Here is a 25,924-nt window from a genome sequence, read left to right as displayed (position 1 = left end):
TCAGAGGGGGCATGGAGGAGCGGAGGCCGGCGGTCCGGGCCGAGGGCACCGCACTGTGCCCCGGGGTTGGCACAAGGGCAAGGTCGCCAGTCTCCAACTGGTGCTCTCTGAAGTGACAAAAAGGCGTAATTCCTCGTCAGGTCCGAAAAGCTCGAGATCCTCCAATGCTTAGGAATCCGCCTCTGACGAAAGCGCGTGTGAAACCCGACGACCTGACATGCTGACGAGGTTTTGTGAGCAAAGTCCTGACAAGCTTCTGCAATATTCGAGGCACCGCGACAAAGGAAGGGCTCCCGCGCACCCGGCCGCCACACCCAGCCAGCGCCCGGGACCGCGCGCCCGGGCTATGCGCATGCGTGCGCGCAGACCACCCGCGCGGCCGCACTGCGCAGGCGCCGTGGTCACTTCCGGGACCTGTCAGCCTCTCCCTCCTGATCTTCCGTCGCCGCCCGCGCCCGCCGGAGCCTGTTCGCGTCGACTGACCAGAGTCCGCGAATTCTCCGCTCCGAGCCGGCCCGGTCCGCCCGATCCCAGGTAAGGGATCCCAGGCAAGCTGCTGGCTCCGGCCGGTTCCACTGCGCGGGCCCCACGCCCTGCGATGGCCCGCGGGGACGGCGAAGCGGGGGCGTAGGCCGCGGGGCCCTGAGGCTGAGGGGCAGGCCGAGCCCCCCGGGGCCTCCTTCCTGATGGGGGTGGGGATCTTCGTTCCCCAGGGTCGCCCGAAGCCTTTGGGGGTCCCCACGCGAATAGATCGCTTCTCGATTTCCGAGCTCCAGGCCGCCTCCAGTGCAAGTGTGAACAGCTTCTCCTGCGCCCCCATACCCTTATGTGCATCTCTATGCCGGGCATTTATCGTTGTAAAATCGGCAGAAATGCGGTAATCTGTCACAAACCGAGACCCAAAGTCACTGCTGTCCAGTCGATTCCGACTCACAGCGACCTGATGGGCCAGAGGAGTAGACCTGAACGCCCCCCATGGGGTTTCCGAAGCTGACCACATCTTTCCCTTGCTGAGCGGGGGCTGGTGGAGTCAAACCGCTGACCTCTTGATTAGCAGGCCAGCGCTTTAACCACTGCTCTAGTAGGGCCCCCAGGGCCCCCCCTCTGCAAAGTGGGCACTGGGACCATTCATTTTCTCTAGGTCTAAAATGCATCACTGCACACAGTTGGCACCCATGACACCTGTCCAGGGCCACCCTCAGTCTGTCAGTAGTTGGGGGACCTACCTAAACTTTAGAAAGGTCTACCCACCCCCTTCTTTGAACATTTTCCTCTTCAATGCCCCCTTCCCTAATGTCACAATTGCACACTCCTTTTGCAAACTTGCTGTCAACCCAAAAGTTGATAGTTCTGATCCACCAAGCACTACCCTGGAAGAAAGACGTGATTGCTAAAGATTACAGCCAAGAAAAACCCTATGCAGTCGTTCAGCTCTATAACATGAATCGGAATCCACCCTGAGGTTTAGTAGTGTCATCCTTTTTTGGGGGGGAGGGGAGGGTGTTCTGCATTTGTCTGTCACATGAGGTTGCTGTGAATCCCACTTGCTTAGGGAAATCTTTTATGTAGCAGTTTGCACATTCCAACCATTAGTGGATTGCTGCCTTCTAAACCTCTTTGTTTATTGGCTGCCCACTGCCCCTCGGAAGATTGCTCTGTGTGTGTGTGTGTGTGTTTCCTCTTCTGCAAAAGGAAGAGGATTACAATGGCTAATTCCTGGAGTTTTTGCTGAGGATCAAATGAGTTTATTTGCATAAACTGTTTGGAGTCACTCCTGGCTCATAACAGGTGCTCAGTAACTATTAGCTATTATGCTCCAGAGAGACCCATGCCTTCCTCACCCTGCTCACCCTCAGACTTAAGGACCAGAAAGGTACCAAGTTTTATTTTTTTATTTCTGGCCCAACGTGGCACCTGCACCTTTGAATGTGAATGTGATTCGTCTTTGTTAGCTGGCATGGAGAAGGCCTGACGCCCAGGGACCCAGAGTACAGCCAAACAAAACGCCGACCAATCAGGCACCACCCCTGTGATCCACTGCTGATCTAACTATTGTGATCTGTAAGGTTGTCACTGGCTGATTTTCAGAAGTAGATCACCAGGCCTTTTTTTTTTTTGGCCGTCTTAGACTGGAGGCTGTTGAAACCTGTTGAGCACAATATTCTCACTGCCAGCGAGTTGATTCTGACTCATAGCCACCCTTATAGGACAGGATGGAACTGACTTGTAGTCACCTTATAGGACAATGTGGAACTGCTCCTGTCCATTTCTGAGACTGGAAATCTTGACAGAAGTAGAAAGCCTCATTTTTCTCCGAGGAGCAGATGGTGGGGTAGAGCATCTGACGACTTCAAGTTGCAGCTCAACAAGTAAACCACCCTGCCACCAGGGCTCCTCACTCTGATGGCTTGGGATTGAAAGCCATCTGTTCACACTGTGGCTTTGAAACATGAAAGCAGGGCTGGTCTCTCTTTATTTTAATGCATTGCCTAAGCTTCCAAAGTTATCTTGGTTCTTCCCTCTGTAATTCTTTCTAGCCTTTAGGTTGCAGGTGACGGTTATTAGTTGCTGTTGAGTTGATTCCAACCCATGGTGACCCAGCATGTGCAGAGTTGACCTGCTCCCTAGGGGCTGTGACTTTTCTGGGTATGTTCTAACCACCAACCTTTTGGCATGTGCAGGTCAGCACTTAAACGTTTGCCAATCTGCTCCTGTAAAGATTAGAGCCTAGAAAACAGTATGGGTCGGTTGGGTTCTGTCAGTTGGAGTCTCTCTCGGTTGAAATGGTCTCTGTGACAAAGCAAAGGATAGTGGTCAGGCAGATGTTTTTATCCCCATCAAGGAGTGGAGTTGAAGGAGCCCTGGTGGCGTGTAATTGGCTGCACACTGAGCTGCTAACTGCTGTCAGTGGCTCAAACCCACCCCCTGCTCCCCAGGAGGAGGTGAGGCTGTCTGGGCCCATAAAGATCTGCAGCTGTGTCAAATGCAGTGCCTGCACCCCACCCCCCTGCCCCCATGGCTGCCACAGGGACACTAACTCATGGGCCCTGTTCCTCTCTGATGAGCCTCAGAGATAAATTTTGTTCCAAACATTAAGAGAGCGATTTACTGCTCCGGAAACCCAATGGGGGTAGTTCAACTCTGACCTATAGGGTCATTATGAGTCAGAATTAGCCTGGTGGCACTAGTTTGGGTTTTTGGAAGAAGTGGAGTTAACTATTTGGTGGCCTCCAACTACAAAGGAGTTGTGGTAGTTCATCTATGGCTCACAATAGCAGGCGAGGCCACCTGGGATGGGGTGGGTGGCACTATTTGGACCCAGTTATCTAATGGCGTGCGGAAACATTGGTGCTGCATCCAGATGTTTAAAATGGCCTGCCGGTGAGGCGGTGCCCGAAGTGAGAACCTGGCCCCAGCAACACCGGGGAGGGTGGGGTGACCTGTAGGAGGGTTGGGCTGTGAGAGCAATTAGAACAGCAGGTGAGTCAGCCTTAAAGACGGATCCTAAACCAAGAACGAGACTCCATAGTCTGAGTACTTTGAATGCAGCTCCCGGAAGAGGAAGACTAAGAATGTCAAGCTGCTCCAGAAGTTTCCGGGTTCAGAGGGTACTAACTCCTGCGTGCTCTCGAGGTGGTGGGTCTAGCAAAGAGAAGAAACTGACTTACTGAGCATCTGTTTGAGGACTAGGCTCTCTACGACTTGCTTTCACGTCTGTGGGCTCATTTAACCATCCTATAGGGTTGCTATGAGTCGAAACTGACTCAATGGCTGTTAGTTCTTTACCAACAGCCATGTGCAGTTAGTGCAGGCTCCGTCCTAGATACTGAGTCACTTGCTCAGGGTCTCAAAGCAAGAGTTTTCATTTTTGACAAATGTAGGATGCACACCCAGGTCCCCTGGGTTCCAGAGCCCAAGCGAGGCAGACATCTGAAACGTTTGTGTGCTACCAGTGGGGATCAAAGCTTGTTTTGTCTTCCTCTGTGCTGGCCCAGCAACAGGTCATCAGTAAGCAACTGCTCTGCCTCAACGCCAGCACTGTTTTGCCTTCCTCAGTTTTTTCTCTATCCCCTTAAAGCAAAGGTTTTCAGAGTTCATGTCAACATTAACCACATTTTGCATGTTATCAGAATAGAGTCTCTCTTGGTGTCAATGTCAAGCTCCTTGCGGACTATTAAGGATCCCTGGTGCCGTAGTGGAGTAGAGGACTACACGTTTCGCTGCTAACATTAAGGTCAGCAGTTCAGAACCACCAGCTGCTCTGGAGATAGATGAGTGAGGCTTTCTACTCCCCTAAAGAGTTATAGTCTCAGTAGTGTAAGATATGAAGAGAATAATAATTTACAATTTATCATGGGTCCATGAGGGTGGTAGAGTGGGGGAAGGAGGGAAAAAAGGGTTGCTAATACCAAGGGCTTAAGAAGAAAGAAAAAGTTTTGAAAATGATAATGGCAGCATATGTAAAAATATGTTTGATACAATTGATGTATGAATTGTTATAAGAGCTGTAAGAGCCCCCAATAAAATGATTTGCAAATAAAAATTTTAAAAAGCAATCTTAGAGCTACTAATATCAAGTATAAATTGAGTCAGAGTATGCGTATGTGCTTGTGATATGCATACATTTACCCATGTAAATATGTGTATGAGATGTATAAAATATGTATTGTTTTGCTACTCAGTCCACTAAAGTTAATTTTTTTTAATTTCAAAATAAAAAGAATTCTTTTAAAAAAAAAAAGAGTTACAGTTTCAGAAACCCACAGGGACAGTCTACTCTCTCCTAGAGGGTCCTCATGAGTTAGGATTGACTCCGAAGTGGATTTGATAGGGTTTTTTAAGTTGAGTGGCACTGTTGGATAAACTTTAGGCTGCTAACCACAAGTTGGGCAGTTCAAAACGATCAGCCACTCCCGTGGAGAAAGATGAGGCTGTCTGCGTCTGTGAAGATTTACCACCTTGGAAACCCTGTGTAAGGGCCCTGTGAGAGTTGGAATGGACTGGCTGGCAGTGGCTTTGGTGTTTGGGGTAGATCCAAAGGACAGCATTTGCCCAGGGTGTCAGCGCCAGGCAGAGAGGAAGTGGGAGGAGCACTGGTCTCTTGTCAGGATGCCCGTCAATGTCACGAAACAAAATACGTGCAGATTATGGAATTGAAGACCGATTTGCTCTGTAAAACTTTGACCCAAATCCTAATAAATATTTTAAAAATCAGAGGATGATTGAGACTGGTGTTCTTATGGATTTGCTAAGTTGGGTGGCTACGAGCTCTCTACTGGGTAGGTTATAAATTTGACAAACATGTCGTGGGTTACAGATTTAAAATAGCCACATGATTATAAAGGAAGTACATACTCTAGTGCATATCCAAATACGGAACTTGAAGGATGTAACAAAATTAGAGTTGCAGATTGAGAAGCAATTCTGCCCTAGCATGGATGCATTTAAAACTCAGTTGATGAATGAGAAAGCATTGATGTAAAACTTCTTTTTCCACTAGACAAGAACAATGTGCTTTCATTGTGTATAAATCTTCACAGTGCCTCGTTAACTTGCAGACTGGTTTGATTCTACTTGACAGATTAACTGTCTACAGGCTCTAAAATGTGGCTTGTGAACCAGATGGGTTTTAATTAAGGTGATCTTTGTGACACCCCAAGTTGTTTGGAGTGTCGTCATGGTGATAGGGACGGTCTAGGCAGTTTTGACTTTTAAGGACCCTGTGTGTGACAGAGCAGAACTGCCCGCAGCTTTCATTGGCTGTCATCTCTGTAGAATCAGATTGCGGGTCTTTCTCTCCAGGAGCCAAGCCCGTTGTGACCAAGCAGCGAGGGTAAGCCCCTGATGGCAGACACAGAGAACCGTGCAGGGAGCGTTTAGAAGTTCTAGTTTTCAAAAGCCAGTTCAACAGTCTGATTTTTCTTTTCAATGCTATCTCCAATTAGAGGCTTTCTCTTTTATGAGTTGCGATTTGCTTTCCACAATTTGTAAAAGGGAAAAGGGACTGACCTAACCGTCTGACCGCCCAGAACGTGCCACACGGACATTTCTGTGCCAGCGCAGCACGCCAGCTGTTGGATTGCAGGGCGTGCTTGTCTCCGTTGACCTCAGGGCTCCCTTACAATTGGCCAGCCGTCTGCTTTCCCAGCCAACCCTGCAGTGTTCCCGCCTCGCCTTTGGAGCGCCCCTTCCACTCCGGTCCTGGGTGCGGCAGAGCCCCTGTCTCGCATTTCAGTCCCTGTCCTAGGTTACGTTGAAAGAGCATTGGAACTGCACAGTGTAGTGCCTCTTGGCAACGATCACCTAAGGCAGCAGCTCCCAACCTCTGGGTCACGACCCCTTTGGGGGTCAAACGACCCTTTCACAGGGGTCGCCCGATTCATCACAGTAGCGAAATGGCAGTTGTGAAGTAGCAATGACAATACTACTATGGGAGGAGGGGCTCACCACCACATGAGCTGTATTAAAGGGTCGTGGCGTTAGGAAGGTTGAGAACCATTCTAAGATTGGGAGGGCTGCAGGAGGGGCAGCCTGAAAACTTCCCTCCTCATTTCAGCGAATAGAAGTCCTGCTGGTGTAGTGGGTTGGTTTCTCATTGGGCTGCTAACCACAAGGTCAGCAGTTCAAAGCCACCAGATGAAGCTTTCTACTCTCAAAGCATTATAACCTCAGGAACCCACAGGGGACGTTCTCCCCTGTCCTACAGGGTGACTAGGAGTCGGAACCAACGTGATCACTGCAGTGAGATTTCAGAGACTAGAAGCCAAGTGCTCACGGCCAACCAAAGGGTTGGGGTTCAAACGCACCTGCACTTCGGACCTGCAGGAGAAAAGACCTGGCTGCCTGTTCCCATAAAGATGACGGCTCCGGAAAGCCTCCTCTCAGTCAACGTGGGGTTGCTGGACTCCGTAACTGCATTTCAGATGACGGTCATTTCCTCAGTGGATGCCGAGCTGGCATCTGCAAAACTAAGAACTTGATCTGCTTTGGAATCTGCTTGTGTGTTTCAGATGCCTGCTTTTTCCACTTAGTTAACAATAAAAAAGCTTGAAGCATAGTTCCCTAAACTTATTTGGCCTACCATCGTCTTCTCAAGAAAAAAAAAATTTGTCACATACACACTGTCCCTCCAATGAAAAACTTTTGTCCCATTAGCCCATCATCCAGGATCAAGGAAGTGTAAGTATCGGCTTTGGCAACCCCCTTGGATCAGTCCATTGCCCTCCAGGGGGCACTATTGCCCACTTTGGGAAACACTGGTTTAAAGCATAGTAACCAACACCTGCGTACGCCCCCTGGTTCACTACTTATTAATGCTTTGCCACATTTGCTTCTTAAGGTTGAATATTTGTCCTGAATGACCGACATTCGCGGAAGTCCTCACAAGGCTTTGAAATACATCATCTCTGTCTCCTAGGAAGGAAGACACTCTTCGCCCTAGCTACAATGCATTAGCCTATCTAAGAAAATGAGAATAATTTCAGATTATCTATAATGTGTAATCCAAACTCCTATTTCCTCTATTGTGTAAAAAAGATGTCTTTTTTTTTAAAACGCTTTGAGAGTAGAAAGGGTTGGTTGTCCGTCATTTGAAATACTTTGTCTGTTGTTCATTGCAGCGCTCTGCCCTTTGAGAACACTGAGAGTAATGTCCCTGCATCAGTTCTTACTAGAGCCAATCACCTGTCATGCCTGGAACAGGGATCGAACCCGTAAGTAGACATCTATTTTGTTCTTTTTTTTTTTTTTGGCATCATGGGATACTTCGCAGTTAGGCTCTTTCAGGAATCACAGATTTCAGGGTCATGTCGTCAAAAGTCCATAAAGTCAACCGGCACAGATTCAAGAGGGAGCTCAGTCAGTCCTTGACAGGCAGGTTGAGGAACTGAGACCCAGAGTGATGAAAAGACCTTTCCATTGGTTCCACACCAAGTGAATGTCAGGCCCTGCTAGCCCCCACCTCTCCTGGCTCCTTGTCCAGTCCTTGTCTATAGCCCCACTTGGAGGACAGCTGGGGCAGAGGCAGCTCTCCCTGCCCGTTGGCCCCTATCCTAAGGAGCGCAGTTGTGCCCGCTTTTATGTCAAGTAGTCAGAATACGCAGACCTGGAGACCAGCTGTGACCCGATGGAGTATCCTGCAGTCTTCCCAGTACTTTGTGTGTGTCCCTTATATTTCCATATGAGATTTGGAATCAGCTGGTTGGTTTCTGCAAAGAAGCCAGCTGGGATTTTGAGAGAGATGTGTTGCATCTGTAATTGTTGTTGGTTGTTTTTATAAAGCCATTCTGATGGGTTCCGTTTTATTTTTAAATATACCTTGAATATGTGAACAAATTACAGTTGTTTGTTAAAAGACCCCACTGCCATTGAGTCGATTCCAACTCGTAATGACCTTATCGGAGAGAGTGGGGCTGCTCGAAAGGATTTCTAAGGCAGTAAATCTTTCAGAAAGCAGACTGCCTCATCTTTCTCCCATGAGCAGCTGCTGGGTTGGAATCACTGACCTTTCAGTTAGCAGCTTAACACATAACCTGCTATACTGCCAAGGAGCCCTTGGCAGTAAAAAGCTAGACCGGAACCTCTCTGCTGGGTGTGGGAACATGTTTCCTGGCTAACTGAGAATCGAGAGCTCCTGATTGGCTGAGTTGCTGATACCTTTTTTTCTCTACTTTTGCATCTAAAACTAGGTCTTTGGGATCCAGGTCCGTCTCATAGAAGTACAAGTTATCATAGTCCTCTTTTAATGTACTCTGTAATTTCAATGTATGAAGGCAAATGTTTTGTTAATATTACAATTTGGAATTTATAATGTTCTCCAGGTTAGATTTGAATTTTGCGTTTGAAAATCTTAGATGCATCTGTGTGTTAGGAAAATTTACCTATGCAGATAACTGAATTCTTCACATTTTTAATTGGTCATGGAGAGCTTGCTCTTAAAAGCAGGATTTTGTTATATGATCTATATTGCCTTACTGTGAAAGAGAACTTGGATATGTATTTTATCAACAGAATCAAGTTTTCCTGATAAAAGGTGGTGAGGCCCAGATTAGAGTCTATGAGCTCTTTCAACATTTTAGAAAGTCTATCCAAAATTCAATATTTACCTCCACTAATAATATTGCAGAGATGAATAAAAAATGTCTTTTAAAAATAGATCTTTAAACGAAAGGGGAAGTGGGGAATCCTTTGCCTGCAAGCTAAGTCTGTCTGATCTTTTTTCAGATTAAAGCTGTCTCCATAGGGTTTTCAAAGGCTGGCTTTCTAAAAGTCCATTACCAGGCCTTTCTTCCAAGGTGCCTCAGAATGGACTCTCATATATGGGTTAAAATGATAGCAGCTAAGTATAGTAACATTATGTATTTCTTTTGTTAAACTTTTAATTGACAGTTGTGTGTGTCTCTAGAAAAACCCATTTTAAATCATTTTGCTAGCCTACAAACCGTTTTTAAATGTGGGTTTCTGGTAAGGATAAAAATAATCAAAGGAATTCTTCCAGGGTGAACGTTAGGACCCACTTTGCGAGGACTGTTTTCTTACATCATCTTCCCACGCCAGCAGTCAGCTCTCTCCTCTTTGAGGACAGTTTCAGGATCGAATGTTAACGGTTATGTTGGCTTCTTCCTCCAGAGATCGCCCTCAGCCCCAATAATCATGAAGTTCACATCTACAAGAAGAATGGGAGCCAGTGGGTGAAAGCTCATGAGCTCAAGGAGCACAATGGGCACATCACAGGTAAAGGACGACGCCTGGGAACGCCAGCTCCTCTTTCTAAACGGAACCCTCTTGTTGCAGTACTGGAGCCAGTCAAGTAAATCTGCGGTGGTCCCTTTTGCCCTGCCACCCTGACTGAGTCTTCTCCAGAAGGTTTGAGCAGCTCCCACCGTCAGGAGCTCCATTTTTCACACTGATATCTTACCCGTGAGGACTAAAGCACTAGGAGAGGAGATGCAATGTGAATCCACAAACGAGACAGCATGACAGCTGGGTGGAAGTGCCAGGCAAGAGAACACAGTATGTCCCTCAGGGAAGACATTTCAAAATACAGAAGGACAACCAGTAACTTAACACACACCCATGTTCCTGTCACCCGAAATTAATAGCTCCTCGGCTTTTTTCCTCTATACTAGGAAACATAAGACACCAAAGATGGTAGCAAATGAGGATGAAGCTCCCCTCCCACCACCTAGTCTTCCCCCTTCCTCCCCAGTTGGCAGATCTGGTGTAGCATTATCCTGGTTCATTTGTAAGTTTTTCCATCTGTGCCTTGGCTGTGCAACAGTTAAGCATTCAGCAGCTAGCCAAAGGATCGGTAGTTCCTACCCAGCCAGCTAGATCTTGACGATCTATTTCCGGAAAGATTCCAGCCTAGTGAGGCAGTTAGTTCTCCTCTGTCCCCTGGGGTTGCTGTGAGTTGAAGTTCACCAGACGCCACCTGATACCAACATGTGTTTGTAAACAATCCTGAGGACTATTGACTTCTGTTCTTAAGTGCTACATACATGTCGCCACATTATGCATCTTCCGCCTGCCCTGCCTCCACTGGAGAACATTGGTGTGATTTCTAGCTTGATAATCACAGCGGGGGCCGAGTTATGCATCCCTGTACAGCTCTCTCTGTGCTAATGTGGACATGTTTGTGTGGCACTGGCCAGGAAGTGCGGGTGTGCCCAGCCGCAGCCGGCCCGCTCCCTTCGTCACTCCACTTCCCCTCGTCCCTCTTACTTGATAAGGCCAGGCGGGTTGATTTTTGCCTGTGTGACCAGTGCAGGCTGAGCTTACTGTCCACGTGGGGTCAGCCAGGTGGATATTCTCCCGAGGCTTCCCTGTTCACCCCCTTGTGACCACTGTTCACTTCAGCTCCTGTCTTCTCCTGGTTGGTGTCCAGAGGAGGAGTCGAGCTTAAGGCACAAAGGCAGAGTCCTGGACGTGATAGCTCCTGCTGTTGATGAAACCTACCGGTGACCAGGTGGAGAGAGTTGGCAGGCAGAGCAGTGCCACATTTTATTCCGCAAGTGTCGGGTGAAGAGGGCAGAGTACCGTAAACGTGGACACCTTTTTATAGTGGTTTCCTGAATCTGGTGAACCAGATTCCAAGAGTTTAATGCTTGGTCAGAGTAGTACTTCTAGTGTTTTTAAAAACCCATACTCACTCTTTGATCCGCTCAGACAGGACTTTTGTCCTTTGTTCTAACTGCTGTAGTTCCCTTCTCATCCTCTTTTCTAGCCAGATTGACTCAGCCACTTGCTCTGAACAATTTGGCCGAACACCCCTGTAGCTCCCGAAACACCTGTTGTCACTGCTGTCTTGGGTTTCCCCGCCTCTTAGAGTGGCATTTGCATGTGGTAGGCAGCAAAGGGAATAATTGTTCAAATGATTATAGGCTAGTTGCTGATGTTTTGGACTCTACGCCTGCCTCTCAACCCCTCAAATTCTCCCTCACTTTAAAAGATGGCCTCCCCCTAAAGCAGAGAATAACTGAAAGCGCGTTGGCCTTCTGTGCCCCAATAGGTGCCATCTTGGCAGCCCCCAGCAAACACTCGCCACTGACCCTGCTTGTTTCACCCACAGAGTGTGTGTGATCCCAGGGTGTACTGGAGCCGAGTCTGCTACTGGGCCAGCCCTAGGGACACAGTGGCTGTTAATGGGCCTCTTGTCTTCCCATGCCCTCACTTCCACCAGGCTGGGGCTGTTCCCCTTAAGGGCCTTTGCCCGTGTGCTTTATGGCCGAAGCACACGACTGCTCCTGTTTTGAATGGGAATTTGACATTGGGAAATACCATTGAATGAGGAACGGCCAAGATGAAAGACCAAAGAAATCACCAAAAATGTCAAATTCTTAGATCTTTGTTTCCCCCCGACTTGCATTCTCTATTGGAGTCCCAGGCCCTTTATGCTGGGTCTTTTTGCTTGACTGCTCACACCGCAGTTTTTCACGTCTGGGAAAGGAAAACTTGTTCTTGAAGAATCTAAATATAACTCAGTCATGGCAGGAGACCAAGGATCAGACATATTTCCTCAGACAAGGTAGTGACTACAGGAGCGGGAAAATGACCACACACAGCTTTCTAGAACAGTCCTTACTACCAAGAGAAGGAGGATGACAAACACCAAAGTGACGGCATAGTATCGTGTCCTGGGTTGTTTGGGGTTTTAGTTGATTGCTTTGTGTTGAGCATTTGGTTGGGGAACATCTTACACCTCCCACCATGTCCAGATTCCACTGCATAGAGGCACGACAGTGGCCTGTCGGTGGTGGCGGCTGGGACTGGAGAAGGAGGTACCAAGCCCACTGGGCCCACTGGGCGGGTCATGGTGCTGGCGCTGATACCACATCTCCCCTGCAGGCATCGACTGGGCACCCAAGAGCGACCGCATTGTTACCTGCGGGGCAGACCGCAATGCCTACGTCTGGAGTCAGAAGGACGGTGTCTGGAAGCCCACCCTGGTGATCCTGAGGATCAACCGGGCAGCCACGTTCGTGAAGTGGTCCCCTCTAGAGAACAAGTTCGCTGTGGGGAGCGGAGCACGCCTCATTTCGGTCTGTTACTTCGAGTCTGAAAATGACTGGTGAGCCACATTGGAATGTGCTTTTCCCTCTCAATGCTATAGAATTACTGTTTGCGCTGCTGTGTCTGGGGTCAGGCCCACGGTGAGACTTCCTGAGGCGCTCGCTGTGTGAAAACCTAACTGAACACTAGTTCATCTCCCCCCCCCCCGGGGGGGGTTGGATCACCTCCTCTCCCCCTAACTGTGCACCCTGCCCTCCCAGTGCACTCTGAGCCGGGACTTAGGTCACACTCGTTGATTCAAGTTCCAGCCAATTTCTGCTTTGATCTGCTAACCCGTTTGCTCTGTAAGCTGGCATTCTAGAATGCGCCAGCTGTTCAGTGGGAGAAGTAAGGGTCTGCTGCTGTAAAGATGTACAGTCTTGGAAACCCTATGCAGGGGCTCTGAGTCGGAATCAACTGGCTGGCAGTGAGCTTGGTGGAGGATGTGAGGTCAGGTGGTCCCCAGCTCCAAAACATGGGTGAAAGTGCAACTGAGAGAGAATGGAAACTTCCCAATAACATTGGAAGCCCCCGTGTATTTCAGTTAAAACCAGCCAGGCTTATGCAGATTTGCTTTTTAAACATTTATTAGTAACGTGTCCAACATACAAGGTTGTGGCACTGCTTTGCCGATGTCATCGTTTTTATTTATGAAATACTGTTAAGAAGAGGCAGCATAATGAAAGCTTTATACATGAGGTGTTCCACTTGACACTAGACCTGGTTTAGGACAGTCATCCGAGTAGAATCTGGTCCCAAGTCAGGGCCGCCCGTGCTTTCAAACAGCCTCTCCGAGCCGGAAAGTCCGCCATCCAGGCTGTTGATTATGGTGTTTGCTGTTCTTTTCATTGCCTCTGTTGCACTGGGACATTTCAGAAAATTGTCCTCTTTTAAGAATGGTTTCTAAGATAACGATTTCTATTAAAAAAATCATCTCACCTCCAACAACAGGCATTTGCTTCATCTGAGGTCTCTGAACTCGAGTCTCTGGACTCAAGTCTCTGGACTTGACTGGTTTTTAAAAAAGCAGTTTGGGGTCAGTGTTGGAATTCGTTAACACAAACAATGACTGTTTAGAGACATAAAAAATCCGCCTCTTGGTGGCGCTAGAGACTTCACTAGAGGCGAATTCCCACCAAGAGACGCTCCTTTCTCAGCTATGATTCCGCGCGGGGGGGGGGGGGGGGGGGGGGGCGGTTGTGGCATTGCGAGACTATTGAAGTCTGAACAATTTCAACAACTAAAGGTAACCCAAATGAACTCACCAGTCACTAAATACACTAAAAATTCAAGCCACTTCAAGCCTCGGTTTTTCATCTAAGGCTAAAGCTGCATGTAATCCAAAACTCCGTGGGCAGTGCTAGAATCTGTACAAAGTTCCGAGACGAAGTCTCGCCAGCCTCTCTTCTAAGTAGCATTCCAGCTGTACTTTTCCCAAGGCAAACTTGTTCCTTCTTCGGACATTGCACAGTCCATTCGTCAAAGGCACCTGTTCTTCTAGACTCATTCGTTGTCCAGCTGAGGAGCCCCCAGGAGCTGAGAAGTCGAGAACCCACCAGTGGGATGCGACGGTGGAACTCAGAGAGGGTGACTGGCTGGGCCTGTCTTTGAGCAGTATACTTCTCACGGGGACCATCAGTGCAGGTCGTCTGGGGACTGTCGCCTGATGTGCAGCTGTATGCAGACGGCTTCTCTCCTCTCCTAGGTGGGTGAGCAAGCATATTAAGAAGCCGATCCGCTCCACGGTCCTCAGCCTGGACTGGCATCCTAACAACGTTCTGCTGGCAGCAGGCTCCTGCGACTTCAAGTGCAGGTGGGAGCTGCGGGGATACTGGGCTAGACAGGGACGCAAAGTGGAAATGACTAAGAAAGTAGCTGGACCAGGGGGGAGGAGGGGGCCATCACGGAGCTGTGGGGCCCGGGGAGTGTTCCTTAGGTGGACTGGTAATTCAGAGTGGAGGGTTGGTCTGCATGTGTGTGTGCTCGCCCACGTTCTGGCCCCCGCCCTCTTTCTCCTTTCTTCCCACGTGACAGAATTACTTCTCTCCGACAGTCCCAGGCTGCAGACACTTCAGAGATCAGAGTGAAATAGAGATCAGCAGAGCAGGCTAAGCCCAGTGCTGCTGCTGCTTTGTCCTGAAAGCTCTAGTTGTGGTTGATGGAGTCTCCGCTCCCACAACACCCTCTACTTCTGAGGCTGGGTTTTAATTCACTTCAATAGCCACACAGAACTCAAAGGCAATGCTGACAACAATGGGACTTACTCAGGAATTTTTTTTTTTACATTTTATTAGGGGCTCGTACAACTCTTATCACAATCCATACATATACATACATCAATTGTATAAAGCTCATCCGTACATTCTTTTCCCTATTCATTTTCAAAGCATTTGCTCTCCACTTAAGCCCTTTGCATCAGGTCCTCTCCCCCCCCCCCCCTCCCTTACTCAGGAATTTAACAGGCTACAATTCTGGCAAGAAATACTCAGGATACAGTTCAGTTGGGACAGGCAGGCCTCTCTGGTCCTTAGCCTCCTGGCCTGGACCCGCCCTGCTCAGGCAGTTTTGCAAAGCTATGAGGGGGCTGCTGATACCACTCAGCTAGAAGCTTCAGCCTGAAGGCACCCGGTTCTGGCTCTGTGGGTCAGCAAACCCAGCTTCCCAAATTAAGTGGCCAGAGACACCCCCTCTACAAACCTGCCTCCCACCCTGAAGCACTTGGCTTGATTTGCTCTGTGGGCTGTGAAGTCTACTGCTCTGGCTCCTGGTTCTCCTATTGCCACTCCTGTGGTATCAAATTTGCCTCCTGGGTCCAAGAGCTTCTGTATTCTTGCATCGCCTGGCCCAAAGGACAGGCTCTGCTCAGACTCTTCCCTTCCTGGCCATGAGATGCCCCCTCCCTGCTTCTGACATGCCTTCTTTCAGACTCAGCCATGTGCCCAGTCTCTCACTGCTGAATCCTGTGGTTCAGTCAGTATCTTCTCCCACCTTCTTACCCAGATCCCTCGGGAAAGTGAAGGGCGTGGTGGGGGGGTGACGAAGCCTCGGCGAGCCGTGTTAAGTAATTCCCCACTTTGCAGTGACACGGAGGAAATGCAGGCACTCAGCTCCAGGCTTCCGAGAGCTGGTCCTGGTCAGGCACATAGGCCTTCATTCCCTCCACCGAAAGGGAAGCAGGGATGGGGTACTGGGCATTGAGTTTGTGGTGTCGTGGGGGGTTGGCGCCTCGCTCCCTTCAGTGGGTTATGTGAAGAATTTCCAGTAAACCTGCCTAGGCCTAGGAATAACCAGGGAGTTTTGGGGTTGTTTTTTGTTTAACAAAGCAAGGTGTGAGAGTGTGGCCATAGGGATGGGGTGCAGTAGAGTTAAGGGTTCTTGGGAAACAATTGGTTCTCCTCCTCAAAGCCAGACTCACTGTGGGAAGAAGTCAGTGGTAATTCTGCTCAACTCTGGTAGAAAAATTACATTGTAACAGTTCAGACAGAGGCGCTTCTCTGTGTGCGCCTTTGGGAGACGGAACTAGGTGGTGCTAAACCTTAGCACCTGAGATATGAATTGTCTGCAAATCTAGCTGTGGAAATAAGTTACAGCTCTTTGGTTTACGATTGATTTCAACAAGTAAACTTGTGTTTGGCTCCTAATCCTATGGGCGTAGGTGCTCAAGCTTGCCCCCACCGCCCCCTTGAGACCACCAGCTCTCGTAGCCAGAGAGGAACGTCCACTGCCATGCTGGTTGAAAGCACCAGGCACCAGCTTCACATCATCTTGTGTCCACCCCCTGGGGCCGGGACTACCCCAGCATCCCCACTGTTACCTGAGGGGAAAATACCTTTGAGTCCAGAAGTTTCTGAAGAAGAGCAGTGGGACAGTAGAGGTAGCCAGTGGGGTCTTGGGGAGAGACTTCTCCTTCCCTCCTCTGGGTCAGACCACACACAGATCCCTGTTAGAGAGGGTCTTGGGCCCCCAGCACCAGATGGGGAAGGCCCCCATCTTCTCTCAGACAGTCCATGCTGCTCCACTGGACTTGGTCGAGGCCTGGGGAGACCCGGCCCTGCACCCAAGGTCCCGTGCCTGCATGGCTTTCTCTCTCTGGTCCTCCCTCTGCTACTGGTCATTGTGTATGCAGATGGCCTCCTCCGTCCAACCCTCTGACTGCCCCTGTGGCTTCCTGGAGTCCTGTTGAGGATAATGGTGAAGTAGACAGGAACGACTGCTGTGATGTTTAGCAGCAAGTCTGATAGGGGCAAGATGTCCCCTGAATGAGCACTCCTTGAAGGAAGGCCTTTTGTGTTCTCCACCTCAAGAGCAATCGCCTACAGCAGTCCCTGGCACCCAGGGGGACTTTGTGAATCTGTTATTGAACTTGAACTGCCAGTAGGCAGTTCCTCGAGCCGTTCCATGTGTGTATCTGAGCTTGGTCCCCATGCTATGGGGGAGACCCGGTCATCCACTGTTAATGTGCCTGTTATCAATGACGTTTCTCTCCCCCTCTCTTTCCCTCTGTCTCTCTCTGCCCTCTAAACCATAGGGTGTTCTCTGCCTACATTAAAGAAGTGGATGAAAAGCCAGCCAGTACGCCATGGGGCAGCAAGATGCCTTTTGGTCAGTTGATGTCAGAGTTTGGGGGCAGCGGCTCTGGTGGCTGGGTGCACGGGGTCAGCTTTTCCGCCAGTGGGAGCCGCCTGGCCTGGGTCAGCCACGACAGCACCGTGTCCGTGGCTGATGCCTCCAAGAGCGTGCAGTGAGTATCTACATCTTACTTGGAGAGAGCGGGAGGAGGGGGGTAAGGGGGAGGATCCACCTTCCCTGCGAAGGATGGGAGGATTCGAGCAAAAGCCCCAGACCAGATGTCCATCTGGGGGACTTTGAAGGGGTTAGGTCTTTCTTCCAGAAGCACTTGGCTGAGCAAGCACCGATCCCTTGAAGGAACACGCTGGAGGTGCTGCTGATAAAGGGCCCTTGGCAGGTGTCAGGGAAAGCTAGCCCCTAACACTTCATTACGGGTCCGGTAGGCACAATTGTACAGCGATAATAAGTAAAGATCATAGTAAAGTTACAGAGAGCATGAGAGATAGAAGTGAAGTATTGAAATAAATGGGAGTCAGACATGTTTCATGGTAGCATGCTCACCTCAACCCCACTTGATGGTCCACGAGGAGGGAGAGAGAGATCTTTAATGAAAGCCCAGGCTTTTATCTTCTCTGGGGACATGCAAGCCCCCTGATTACAGGTGAGGACATACGTCACAGGAAGGGGCTGTACTATAGGTAATACAGTAAACAGAAGGGGTGGTCTAGGGATATACACGCAATAGGAAGAGGGATTGGGGTTATACATGTGACATGATGGGCGGACCCTAGATTCAAGATGGCAGCCTAACCTTGATCATCCTTGGGAGGGTTAAACCTCTCAGGGGTCTCCTACAAGGAAACAGACAACTACTATCCTTATCAGAAGAGAGTGGGCCCTATTTGTTGTGGGATAAACAGTGGTGACTACTTGCTCTAGATGGCTGATAGCTCTCAGGGAGAATAACCCCTGACCTACTTCTGATGACCTCCAAGTACAGTCATTCCCCAGCAGCTGTCTGGCATATATTTGGGGGAGACAGTTTGGGAGAAATCCTTCTGTATCCCACAGGCAGGGACCAATGAGGCAGCCCCATTGCAGCTCCATTGGCTCCGACTTCCCGCAGCGCTGGCACTCCCTGCATTGCAACAGCTCACTGCCCAGGGGGGTGCTGCCCGGCCTTGTAGGGAGACCGCTCCTGCCTCCCTCCCTCCTCAGCCAGCGGGAGTCATACTGGCACAGTTCTGTGGTGCAGGAGAGGGAAGAGGGGAATCTCTGGTTTTTTCCCAGTGACACCTTCTCCATCGAGAGCAGAGGGTGACTCACCACCCCAGGTTTCCTGCCCTGTGGGCCTGTGGACAACCAGTCACACCTGTGACTCCACCTCCCTCAGCTGCAAGGTGGCAGCGGAACAGGGCGTAGCAGGGATGATACCTTTTTTTTTTTTCCCAAACTAGATTGTGAATTCCCCACGCACACACCGCACCCCCCTCGTGCCCCAGTTGTATTAGGTACTTGCTATTAGTGGTGTATTCCAGAAGATTTCATTGCACATATTTTAAAAATAATAAACCGTCTCTTTGGGGTTTACGGAGCTCTAACTCTTTCTCCCATGGAGCAAGCTGCTGCATTCGCGTGCTGACCTGGACCCCAGGGCTGTGCCTGAGACACCCCACTGCCTTCATTGAGACACAGCAAGGGGACGCCATCCCTTATGCCTTTTGTCAGTCTTACTTTCTGTGGTAATTTGAAGGCACAGCTTGATATTTATAGTTTATCATACATATACTAGGAGTCCTGGTGGCAAGTGGTTATGTGTTGGGCTGCAATCTGCAAGGTCAGTAGTTCTAAACCACCAGCCTCTCCATGGGGGAAAGATGGGGCTTTATCCTCCTGTAAAGAGGTTCCATCTCCAAAACTGACAGGGGCAGTTCTGTCCTAGCCTTTGGGGTCGTTGGGAGTCAGCATTGACTCGATGGCAATGAGTTTGGCATTTGAGTTTTATAAACATGGTAAGTTCTTAAAAAGCCATGTCTGTCATTGTATTAATGAGTTGGCTTTTCCAAGACTCGCAGTGAGATTGTCCGTGTCCTCCTCACCCTCAAGCATACATACTGGTACAGTGACAGCCGGACCACCCACAGGCTGGCCTTTGATGACATGCTTGTCTTCTAGCCTAATGCCATCTTTATTAGGGAGCGGATTCAAACCACCAGCTTTTGGGTTGGCCCCCCAATGCTTAAACTACCATGCCACCAGATCGCTTTATTTCTGGGGATGCTTGTATTAAAAGGCAAAGATAACAAAAACTAATAAAAAAGCGAGGCATTTCATTTACATCGAAACCGACTCATGGCGGAAGCATCAGAACAAAACCTCGCTGAAGTCGGGGGCTGCTCGTAGCGACAAGGGGCCTCAGAAAGTCCATGGGAACCCAGAACGAAAAGGCCATGGAATTTTGCAGCAGACTTCTGAACCCCCCGCATGTCCGTGTGGGTGCATGTTCTATACGTATCCCCCCACCCATTTGAATCAGGGCCATCTTTGGGTAAGCTAGGGCATAAAGATGCATTGAAGGTGAAGGGCTGAGAGAGAAGGGCAAGAACTAGGGCCCTTTATGGGGAGTGGGTGGGTGCTGGGTGGTGGCGTGAGGGCCTGGGTTTTCTGATGATTACCTCTGGGCGGTCCATACTTGAGACTGCGGAAAGTACAGCTCACAGGGCATCTTGTAAACGCAAGTGCTCCTTTCTCCCGCAGGGCCCCTGCAGAAGAAGAGTGGGGCTTTTGTCAGCTTTTGTAACACTGAGAAGCCGTGTGGCCCGTTCCAGCCTCCATTTAATAAGTGTTCTTATGTTCAGGGTTTCGACTCTGAAGACTGAGTTCCTGCCTCTCCTGAGTGTGTCTTTTGTCTCGGAGAATAGCGTCGTGGCTGCTGTGAGTGCCTCCCTCCCTTTCTCCCTGCCACACACTGTAGAACTTTCCAGAACGGGAACAGTGCGCAGCCTGTGGCACCAGCACAAAGTGGAACTGCCTTTTAGGAGCAAAAGAATAGGCTTTTGAGTAGGAGATGCCTGCTGGGGAGACCCCGAAGGGTTGGTGGGCGGGTGGTGAGCGTGCCGAGGGCTGACTGGGCTCTTTCTTGTTCCAGGGTCATGACTGCTGCCCCATGCTCTTTAACTACGATGACCGTGGCTGCTTGACCTTCGTCTCCAAACTGGACATTCCGAAACAGAGCATCCAGCGCAACATGTCGGCCATGGAGCGCTTCCGCAACATGGACAAGAGGGCCACCACTGAGGACCGCCACACGGCCCTGGAGACACTGCACCAGAACAGCATCACGTAGGTGCCAGGGCCATAGCCTCCCAGAGAGGACAGTCGGGTCAGCAAGATGGCCTCCTTCCCCTCACCATTCCCAGACTGGCCAGATGTCCCTCCAGGAGAGAGAAGAGTGAGGAGCCAGCGTCTTCACACGACAGCTCTCATCCTCAGGGAGTGGTGCTGAGTCCCCCACCGCCTGTCCGTCTGCCTTCAGGGTGGGGAGGGCACAGTGCCCCCAGAGGAGGCCGACTGTGAGGGAGTGAGGGCAGGGCAGCCTCGTCCTAGTGTTCACTGTCTCTGCAGCATCTTCTCCCTCCACCGTGGATGGGCGACAGGGAGTGCAGTGTTCTCCTAGCTGTCACTTCTGTGGATTTCAGTCACAGACCTGTAAGGTGGTTGTTTATAGAGCAACAACGCCGTAGCTTCATTATGACAAAACTAGGGCGTCTCCTGCCTGACATTTCACAAAGCTCACGTGAGGACATAAAACCACGAAACTGGCCTTTTGTAATCCTGAGGAGCGCGATCGGTCGTGGGTTAGAGTCAAGGGTCATACGATGTTTTCATTTTGGCAAGACCTTGTGTGGTGAGAGATTTTTGTTGGTGGTGGCAGTGGGAAGGATCATGGAAGTCTTAGACTTTCTCTTTGAGAGAATTATGATTAAATGTAGCTCTTTCTCTTCCGGGCGTTCAGCGGGAAGAGCAGTTGCATGTACACTGGGTTTTTAGCGTCTGTGCTCCAGTGAAGCAGCCCGTGAGGCCTGGCCTTCCTCACTCTTCGGGTCCCCGGTGTTCAGTGACTTTCAAAAGCCCCTCTTGAGAGTCTTCTGTGGGCTTCTCTGCAGAAGTATGCTCAGTAGGAAACAACACCAATTGAGTCTCAAAGATGTCTATAAAGGCAGAAGTCAATAAGGCAAGGAGAACTGCATTTCCACACAGAAAAGGAGGCCTTCTGATCTGCGAGGCTCAGCGAGTGCTTCTCGGGCTGGACAGTGACCATTTGAGGCCGCGTTGGCTCTGGTGCAGCCGTCTCAGCTTGGCTGCTGGGTGCACACCACCACAGACCACATGGAAATTGAACAAGCATGGCTGCGTCCCAGTAGTTTTATAGATGTGGATGTTCAAATCTCATGTACTTTTCATGTATTGTGAAATAGTATCCCCTTCCCCTTCAACCATTTAAAGATTTTAAAATCATTCCTCACCCATGGCTGTACAAAAATGGGTGCTGTATAACAGGATCTTAAAATGGGCCACAGACTTGATTGGGCCCCCAAACGCACGAATACATGAGCACCATAGGCAGCCGAGGCTGGCGCAACTCAGAACCACAGTGGGGTAGCAGTGCACGGCCACAGGGGTGACCGGGATCGGGAAACCTGGTGTGGCCGAGGTCATGGGCAGTTGTGTGGCAGTTCCACTGCCGGTGCCTGCCCACCCAGACTCCGACAGAGCCTGGGTCCTCACCGTCGTGGGAGGGCAGCACGAACCACCTCAGTGCCCGTCCGACAGGGACGGAATAGATGCAGAAACAGAACACTTCAGCCAGAGGCAGAAGTCTTGACACATGTAAGAATATGAGTGAAGCTGGAGGGCCTTAGGATGCCCATCACAAAAGGACAAGTATTTTATGACCTCATTTATATAAAAAGATAAGAGACAGAACTGTCTGTTAGTGGTTACCAAGGGCGGGGGTGGGGGAGGGGCTAGCAGTGATAGAACTGTTAATTAACACAGCTGTTACTATAATTGCTTAAAGAAGTTTTATACCTGTAAGAACTTGAATTGGCAAAAATGGGGTGATACGTTTGCAATGACAAAAACCAAAAAGTCAGAAGCTGCTGTGACTGATTATCTACAACTCAACACCTCATGGGGTTTGGTTTCTTGACTTGGGCTGTAGGCTTCTGATGTCATGGGACATCTGTGTCACTGGCCTGGTACTGTTCGTACTTTAGCCCTACCTCCTAGTTCCTTGCACAGTGCCTGGGGTTCTGTTCTCCTGGGGCGACAGAGGAAGGGGCAGGACAGCCGGAACCGGAGGCGGCTATGGAATGTGTGGCTAACCACCTCCTTTGCCAGGAGACCAGAAGAACTGGATGGGCCTGCCTCCCATTACATTTTGTTCAGAAATTCCATAGAATCCTGAGGAAAGGGAGGAAATGCTGACCAGAACTTCAAATTCTCCTGGAATCCAAACTTCTTGGAGCCCGGAAGCTGGGATAAGTCCCTGAAACTATTGCCTTGAGGGCATGTTACACTTTCAACCAAAATTGTCCCCCAAAGTCTTAACAATCCAGCAGTAGTTTTTAGCTTAATTGGTACAGATTGTCTGCCTGGAGCATTATTCTCTTTTAATTGACAAGAACAACTTGAAAATCACAATGGTGGTGTTAGTGGGGGAGGAAGCTCAGGAAGGGAGGCTGAGGAGGTTGCCCTACTGGAGCGAAGTCACCCATGTCATTGCTATATGTGGAGACAGTGGTTTAAACTGGACTGTGTTCTGCTGTGTCTGCTCTCAGCGGCCACCACAAAATAAAAATAAATAGAGTTATAAAGGGCCAAGAAACGCATTCAGGCCGTTTTGTCATCCCAGCCCTAGAGGGTTAAGTTGTAGACATCTCAGGAGAGAGAGAAATCCTGTCTGAGCCCAGGAAGCGGTCTGGTTGGTCTGGTTGAAAGTTGTTTGTTCGAGTAACTGGGAGGCCCAGCTCCTCGGCAGAGACTGGCCAGAGGCCTGAGGCAGTGTGTCTCCCTGCAACTGCCTGAGCGAGGAACTGATTGCAAGCACCAGGCTGTCTCCTGCCCGTGTGTCCCGGCCTTCTCTGGGCTGATGTGGGAGGTTGTTTGGCGCCCATGGGATTTCGGCCATGCTTCCTCATTCCTCCAGATTAGGAAATTGTTTCCATTCCAGCCATGCTGTCCTCCTCCTCGTTCCTTCAACCTCAGGCAAGCCATGGGGCCCGGACTGTCCTGCTCCTCCAGGCCACTCATATGAAGAGACGGATAATAGTTTCCCTGAGCCACCATGACACTGTCAATCAGGAGCAACCCATTCACCTGCCCACCTCCTGATCTCTCCTGTCTGCTTCCCCGCAGCCAGGTGTCTATCTATGAGGTGGACAAGCAAGACTGCCGTAAATTCTGCACTACTGGCATCGATGGAGCCATGACCATCTGGGACTTCAAGGTATTTCCTACCCTGTGGAACAAATCTCAGTTGTGAGCACGCGTCCTGTGAGACAGCTGTCTCCTTTCTCCGGCACTGGGATTACCAGGTGGTTCTCTGTACACCTGGAGGCAGCGCATTTTCTCAGGGAGGAGGAGTGCATGCATACTTTTTGGTGCCCGCCACCTGTGAGGAAAGAACAGAGTGATGAGGGAGGGAGTGGAGGAAGGAGCCCTGGTGGCGTCCTGGGTTAGGAGCTGGTCAGTGAGGGATAAGGAGCCGGAGCGTGAGTGTCAGTTACCAGAATGCAGCCTGCCAGACTTCTCCAGAAGAGAGAGCCGAAAGGCACGGTGGGGAAGCCCCGTAGAAAGCAACAGAATCTCCAGAGCAAGAGCGAGAGAGCAAGGACTCCGGCGCTAACACACTCTCCTCCTGGGTGGTGACTGAAAAAGCTGGGTTTGGGAGAGCACCGCGTATCCTCCTCCTGATTGGCAAGTGTGAAAGAGGCCGGGTGAGGTAAACACAGACACACAAGGGTGTGGGCTCCTGGGAAGATGTGGGGGTGGAGAGAATCATACAAAGGAGACATTCAGAATGGCCAGGTGCTGTTCCACTCTCAGCTAGGCCCATCAGTCAGCTGTTTGAAACCACCAGCCACTCTGGGAGAAAGATGAGCCTTTCTGCTCTTGTGAAAAATTATGCTCTCAGAAAGCCCTGTGGGCTGGTTCTGTTCTGCCCGAGGGCCACGATGGGTTGAGTGCAGTGCCTGATGGGTACCTAGCATAGCAGTGGCGCCAGGAGACCGAGGTGAAGGAGAAGAAGCCAGGGCCTTATCTGGTAGAAAAGAGCTCTATAGCTGGTGCAGGGTGTGTGGGGAGGGGGGAGCATGGGCGCAGCGGGTGTGGGGGGTTGGGTGAAGCCCCAGAAGAGAAGAGCCTTTTGTTTTCACATGGAGGAAGTTAGGATACCTTAAGGTTATCTAGAGAAATACAGCTGGTAAGATAAGATAAGGTGTGTGTCTGTGTGTGTGGGGATATGTGTTTTTTAAGAACTGCTTCACATGATTATGGTGGCTGGCAAGTTCAAAATCCACAGGTCAGGTAATCAAGTAAGAGTCCTGCTCAGTCTGCAGAGCATGGCAGGATCCCTGGGGACTGGGTGATGGACGAGGAGCCCACAGGTCTGGGGCAGCAGGGCCTGAGTCCAGGACAGCCTGTCACGGGGGCGGTGTCGGGTTATGTGAGTCCTCAGCCAAGCAGCACTAGGAGTGAGGTGGGGTGGGGTGGGGTGTGTATTGTCCAGTGCTGACTTAAGAAGGCCCACAGGTTAGCATTCCTCAGCAATGATCTATGTCTGTTTCCTCTTTTAAGACCTTAGAGTCTTCCATCCAAGGCCTCCGGATAATGTGAAGCTGAGCACACCCTCAGGATTGATCTAGCAGGACCAGCCTTGACCTTCAGCCTCCTCGCCCCGTCTCAGAAACACTGAAAACATGAAAATACTGTGTGCAGGATTGTGCTTGAATCTAACTGGTGGAACTGGTGCGTGTGTGTTTGTTCACAGCAGCAGTGGTTTTTGTTGTGTTTTTGGCTGCTTCCACTCCTGACCAAAGCTGCTTCTCTTCATAGCATTTATATGGGAAAGTCGTTACTTAGGGGAGGGGGTAAGGTGTGCAGAGCGTCTGCTAGAGTATGAAATTAATAAACCTGAATGTGAATGTGGTGTTGTTTCTTTACACTGGTTCCATTTTGAATAGGAAGATACAGTCAGTGGTCATAAAGAGCCCAGATGGCACCGTGGGTAAGCGCTGGGCGACTGACTGACCACAAGATTGGCCTTGCAGACCCGCCAACTACTCTACGGGAGGATGGGCTGCTGTCTGCTCCCGGAAGGATTCGGTTCTCCACCCTGCAGGGCAGCTGGGGCCCTAATCCACCCTAGCAGCGGGTCTGCTTTGGGTTTGGTTGTAAACTTCACCGTCGTTGGGGAACCAAACTGCATTTCTGCTTTAGAGAAAGCCAAACTGTTCCTCAGCTTAGATTCTCACAGTGACAAGCTCAGCTGCTCACTGCAAAGTTGGAGGTTCAAGGCCACCCGAGGCACCTTAGAAGAAAGGCCCGGCGCCCTCCATCACAGCTCAGCCATCGAAAGCCCTGTGAGCAGAGTGCTCTGATGTGCAAGGGATCTTGTGAGCCAGAATCCCAGGCAGTGGTTCTAGTACAGTCTTTTGCCAAAGGAGCCATTCATTGAACATTGTCAGTTAGGCTGCTTCTGCCAAGCCGGCAAACGCTGCAGAGGGAGCCAAGGTGCACGCAG

General features: G+C 50.1%; 1 protein-coding gene and 1 pseudogene across 1 annotated transcript; both read left to right on the top strand.

Annotated features, from left to right (window-relative positions):
• The first annotated feature begins 397 nt into the window (after positions 1-397).
• On the top strand, positions 398-25,325 carry ARPC1A (actin related protein 2/3 complex subunit 1A). Its single transcript, XM_075565045.1, has 10 exons — positions 398-534; positions 7,620-7,712; positions 9,628-9,732; positions 12,346-12,568; positions 14,255-14,362; positions 17,078-17,290; positions 19,977-20,052; positions 20,267-20,460; positions 23,539-23,629; positions 24,979-25,325. The coding sequence occupies exons 2-10, from the start codon at positions 7,649-7,651 to the stop codon at positions 25,015-25,017; spliced, it is 1,113 nt and encodes a 370-aa protein (XP_075421160.1). The 5' UTR covers positions 398-534; positions 7,620-7,648; the 3' UTR covers positions 25,018-25,325.
• Positions 2,970-3,095, top strand: LOC142423627 (small nucleolar RNA SNORA5; annotated as a pseudogene).
• Positions 25,326-25,924: the final 599 nt, after the last annotated feature.

This window comes from Tenrec ecaudatus, chromosome 12, assembly GCF_050624435.1.
Source record: "Tenrec ecaudatus isolate mTenEca1 chromosome 12, mTenEca1.hap1, whole genome shotgun sequence".
In the NCBI taxonomy this organism is placed as follows: domain Eukaryota; kingdom Metazoa; phylum Chordata; class Mammalia; order Afrosoricida; family Tenrecidae; genus Tenrec; species Tenrec ecaudatus.
Note: the sequence above shows the minus strand (reverse complement) of the source record. Positions and strands in the feature narration are given on the sequence as shown.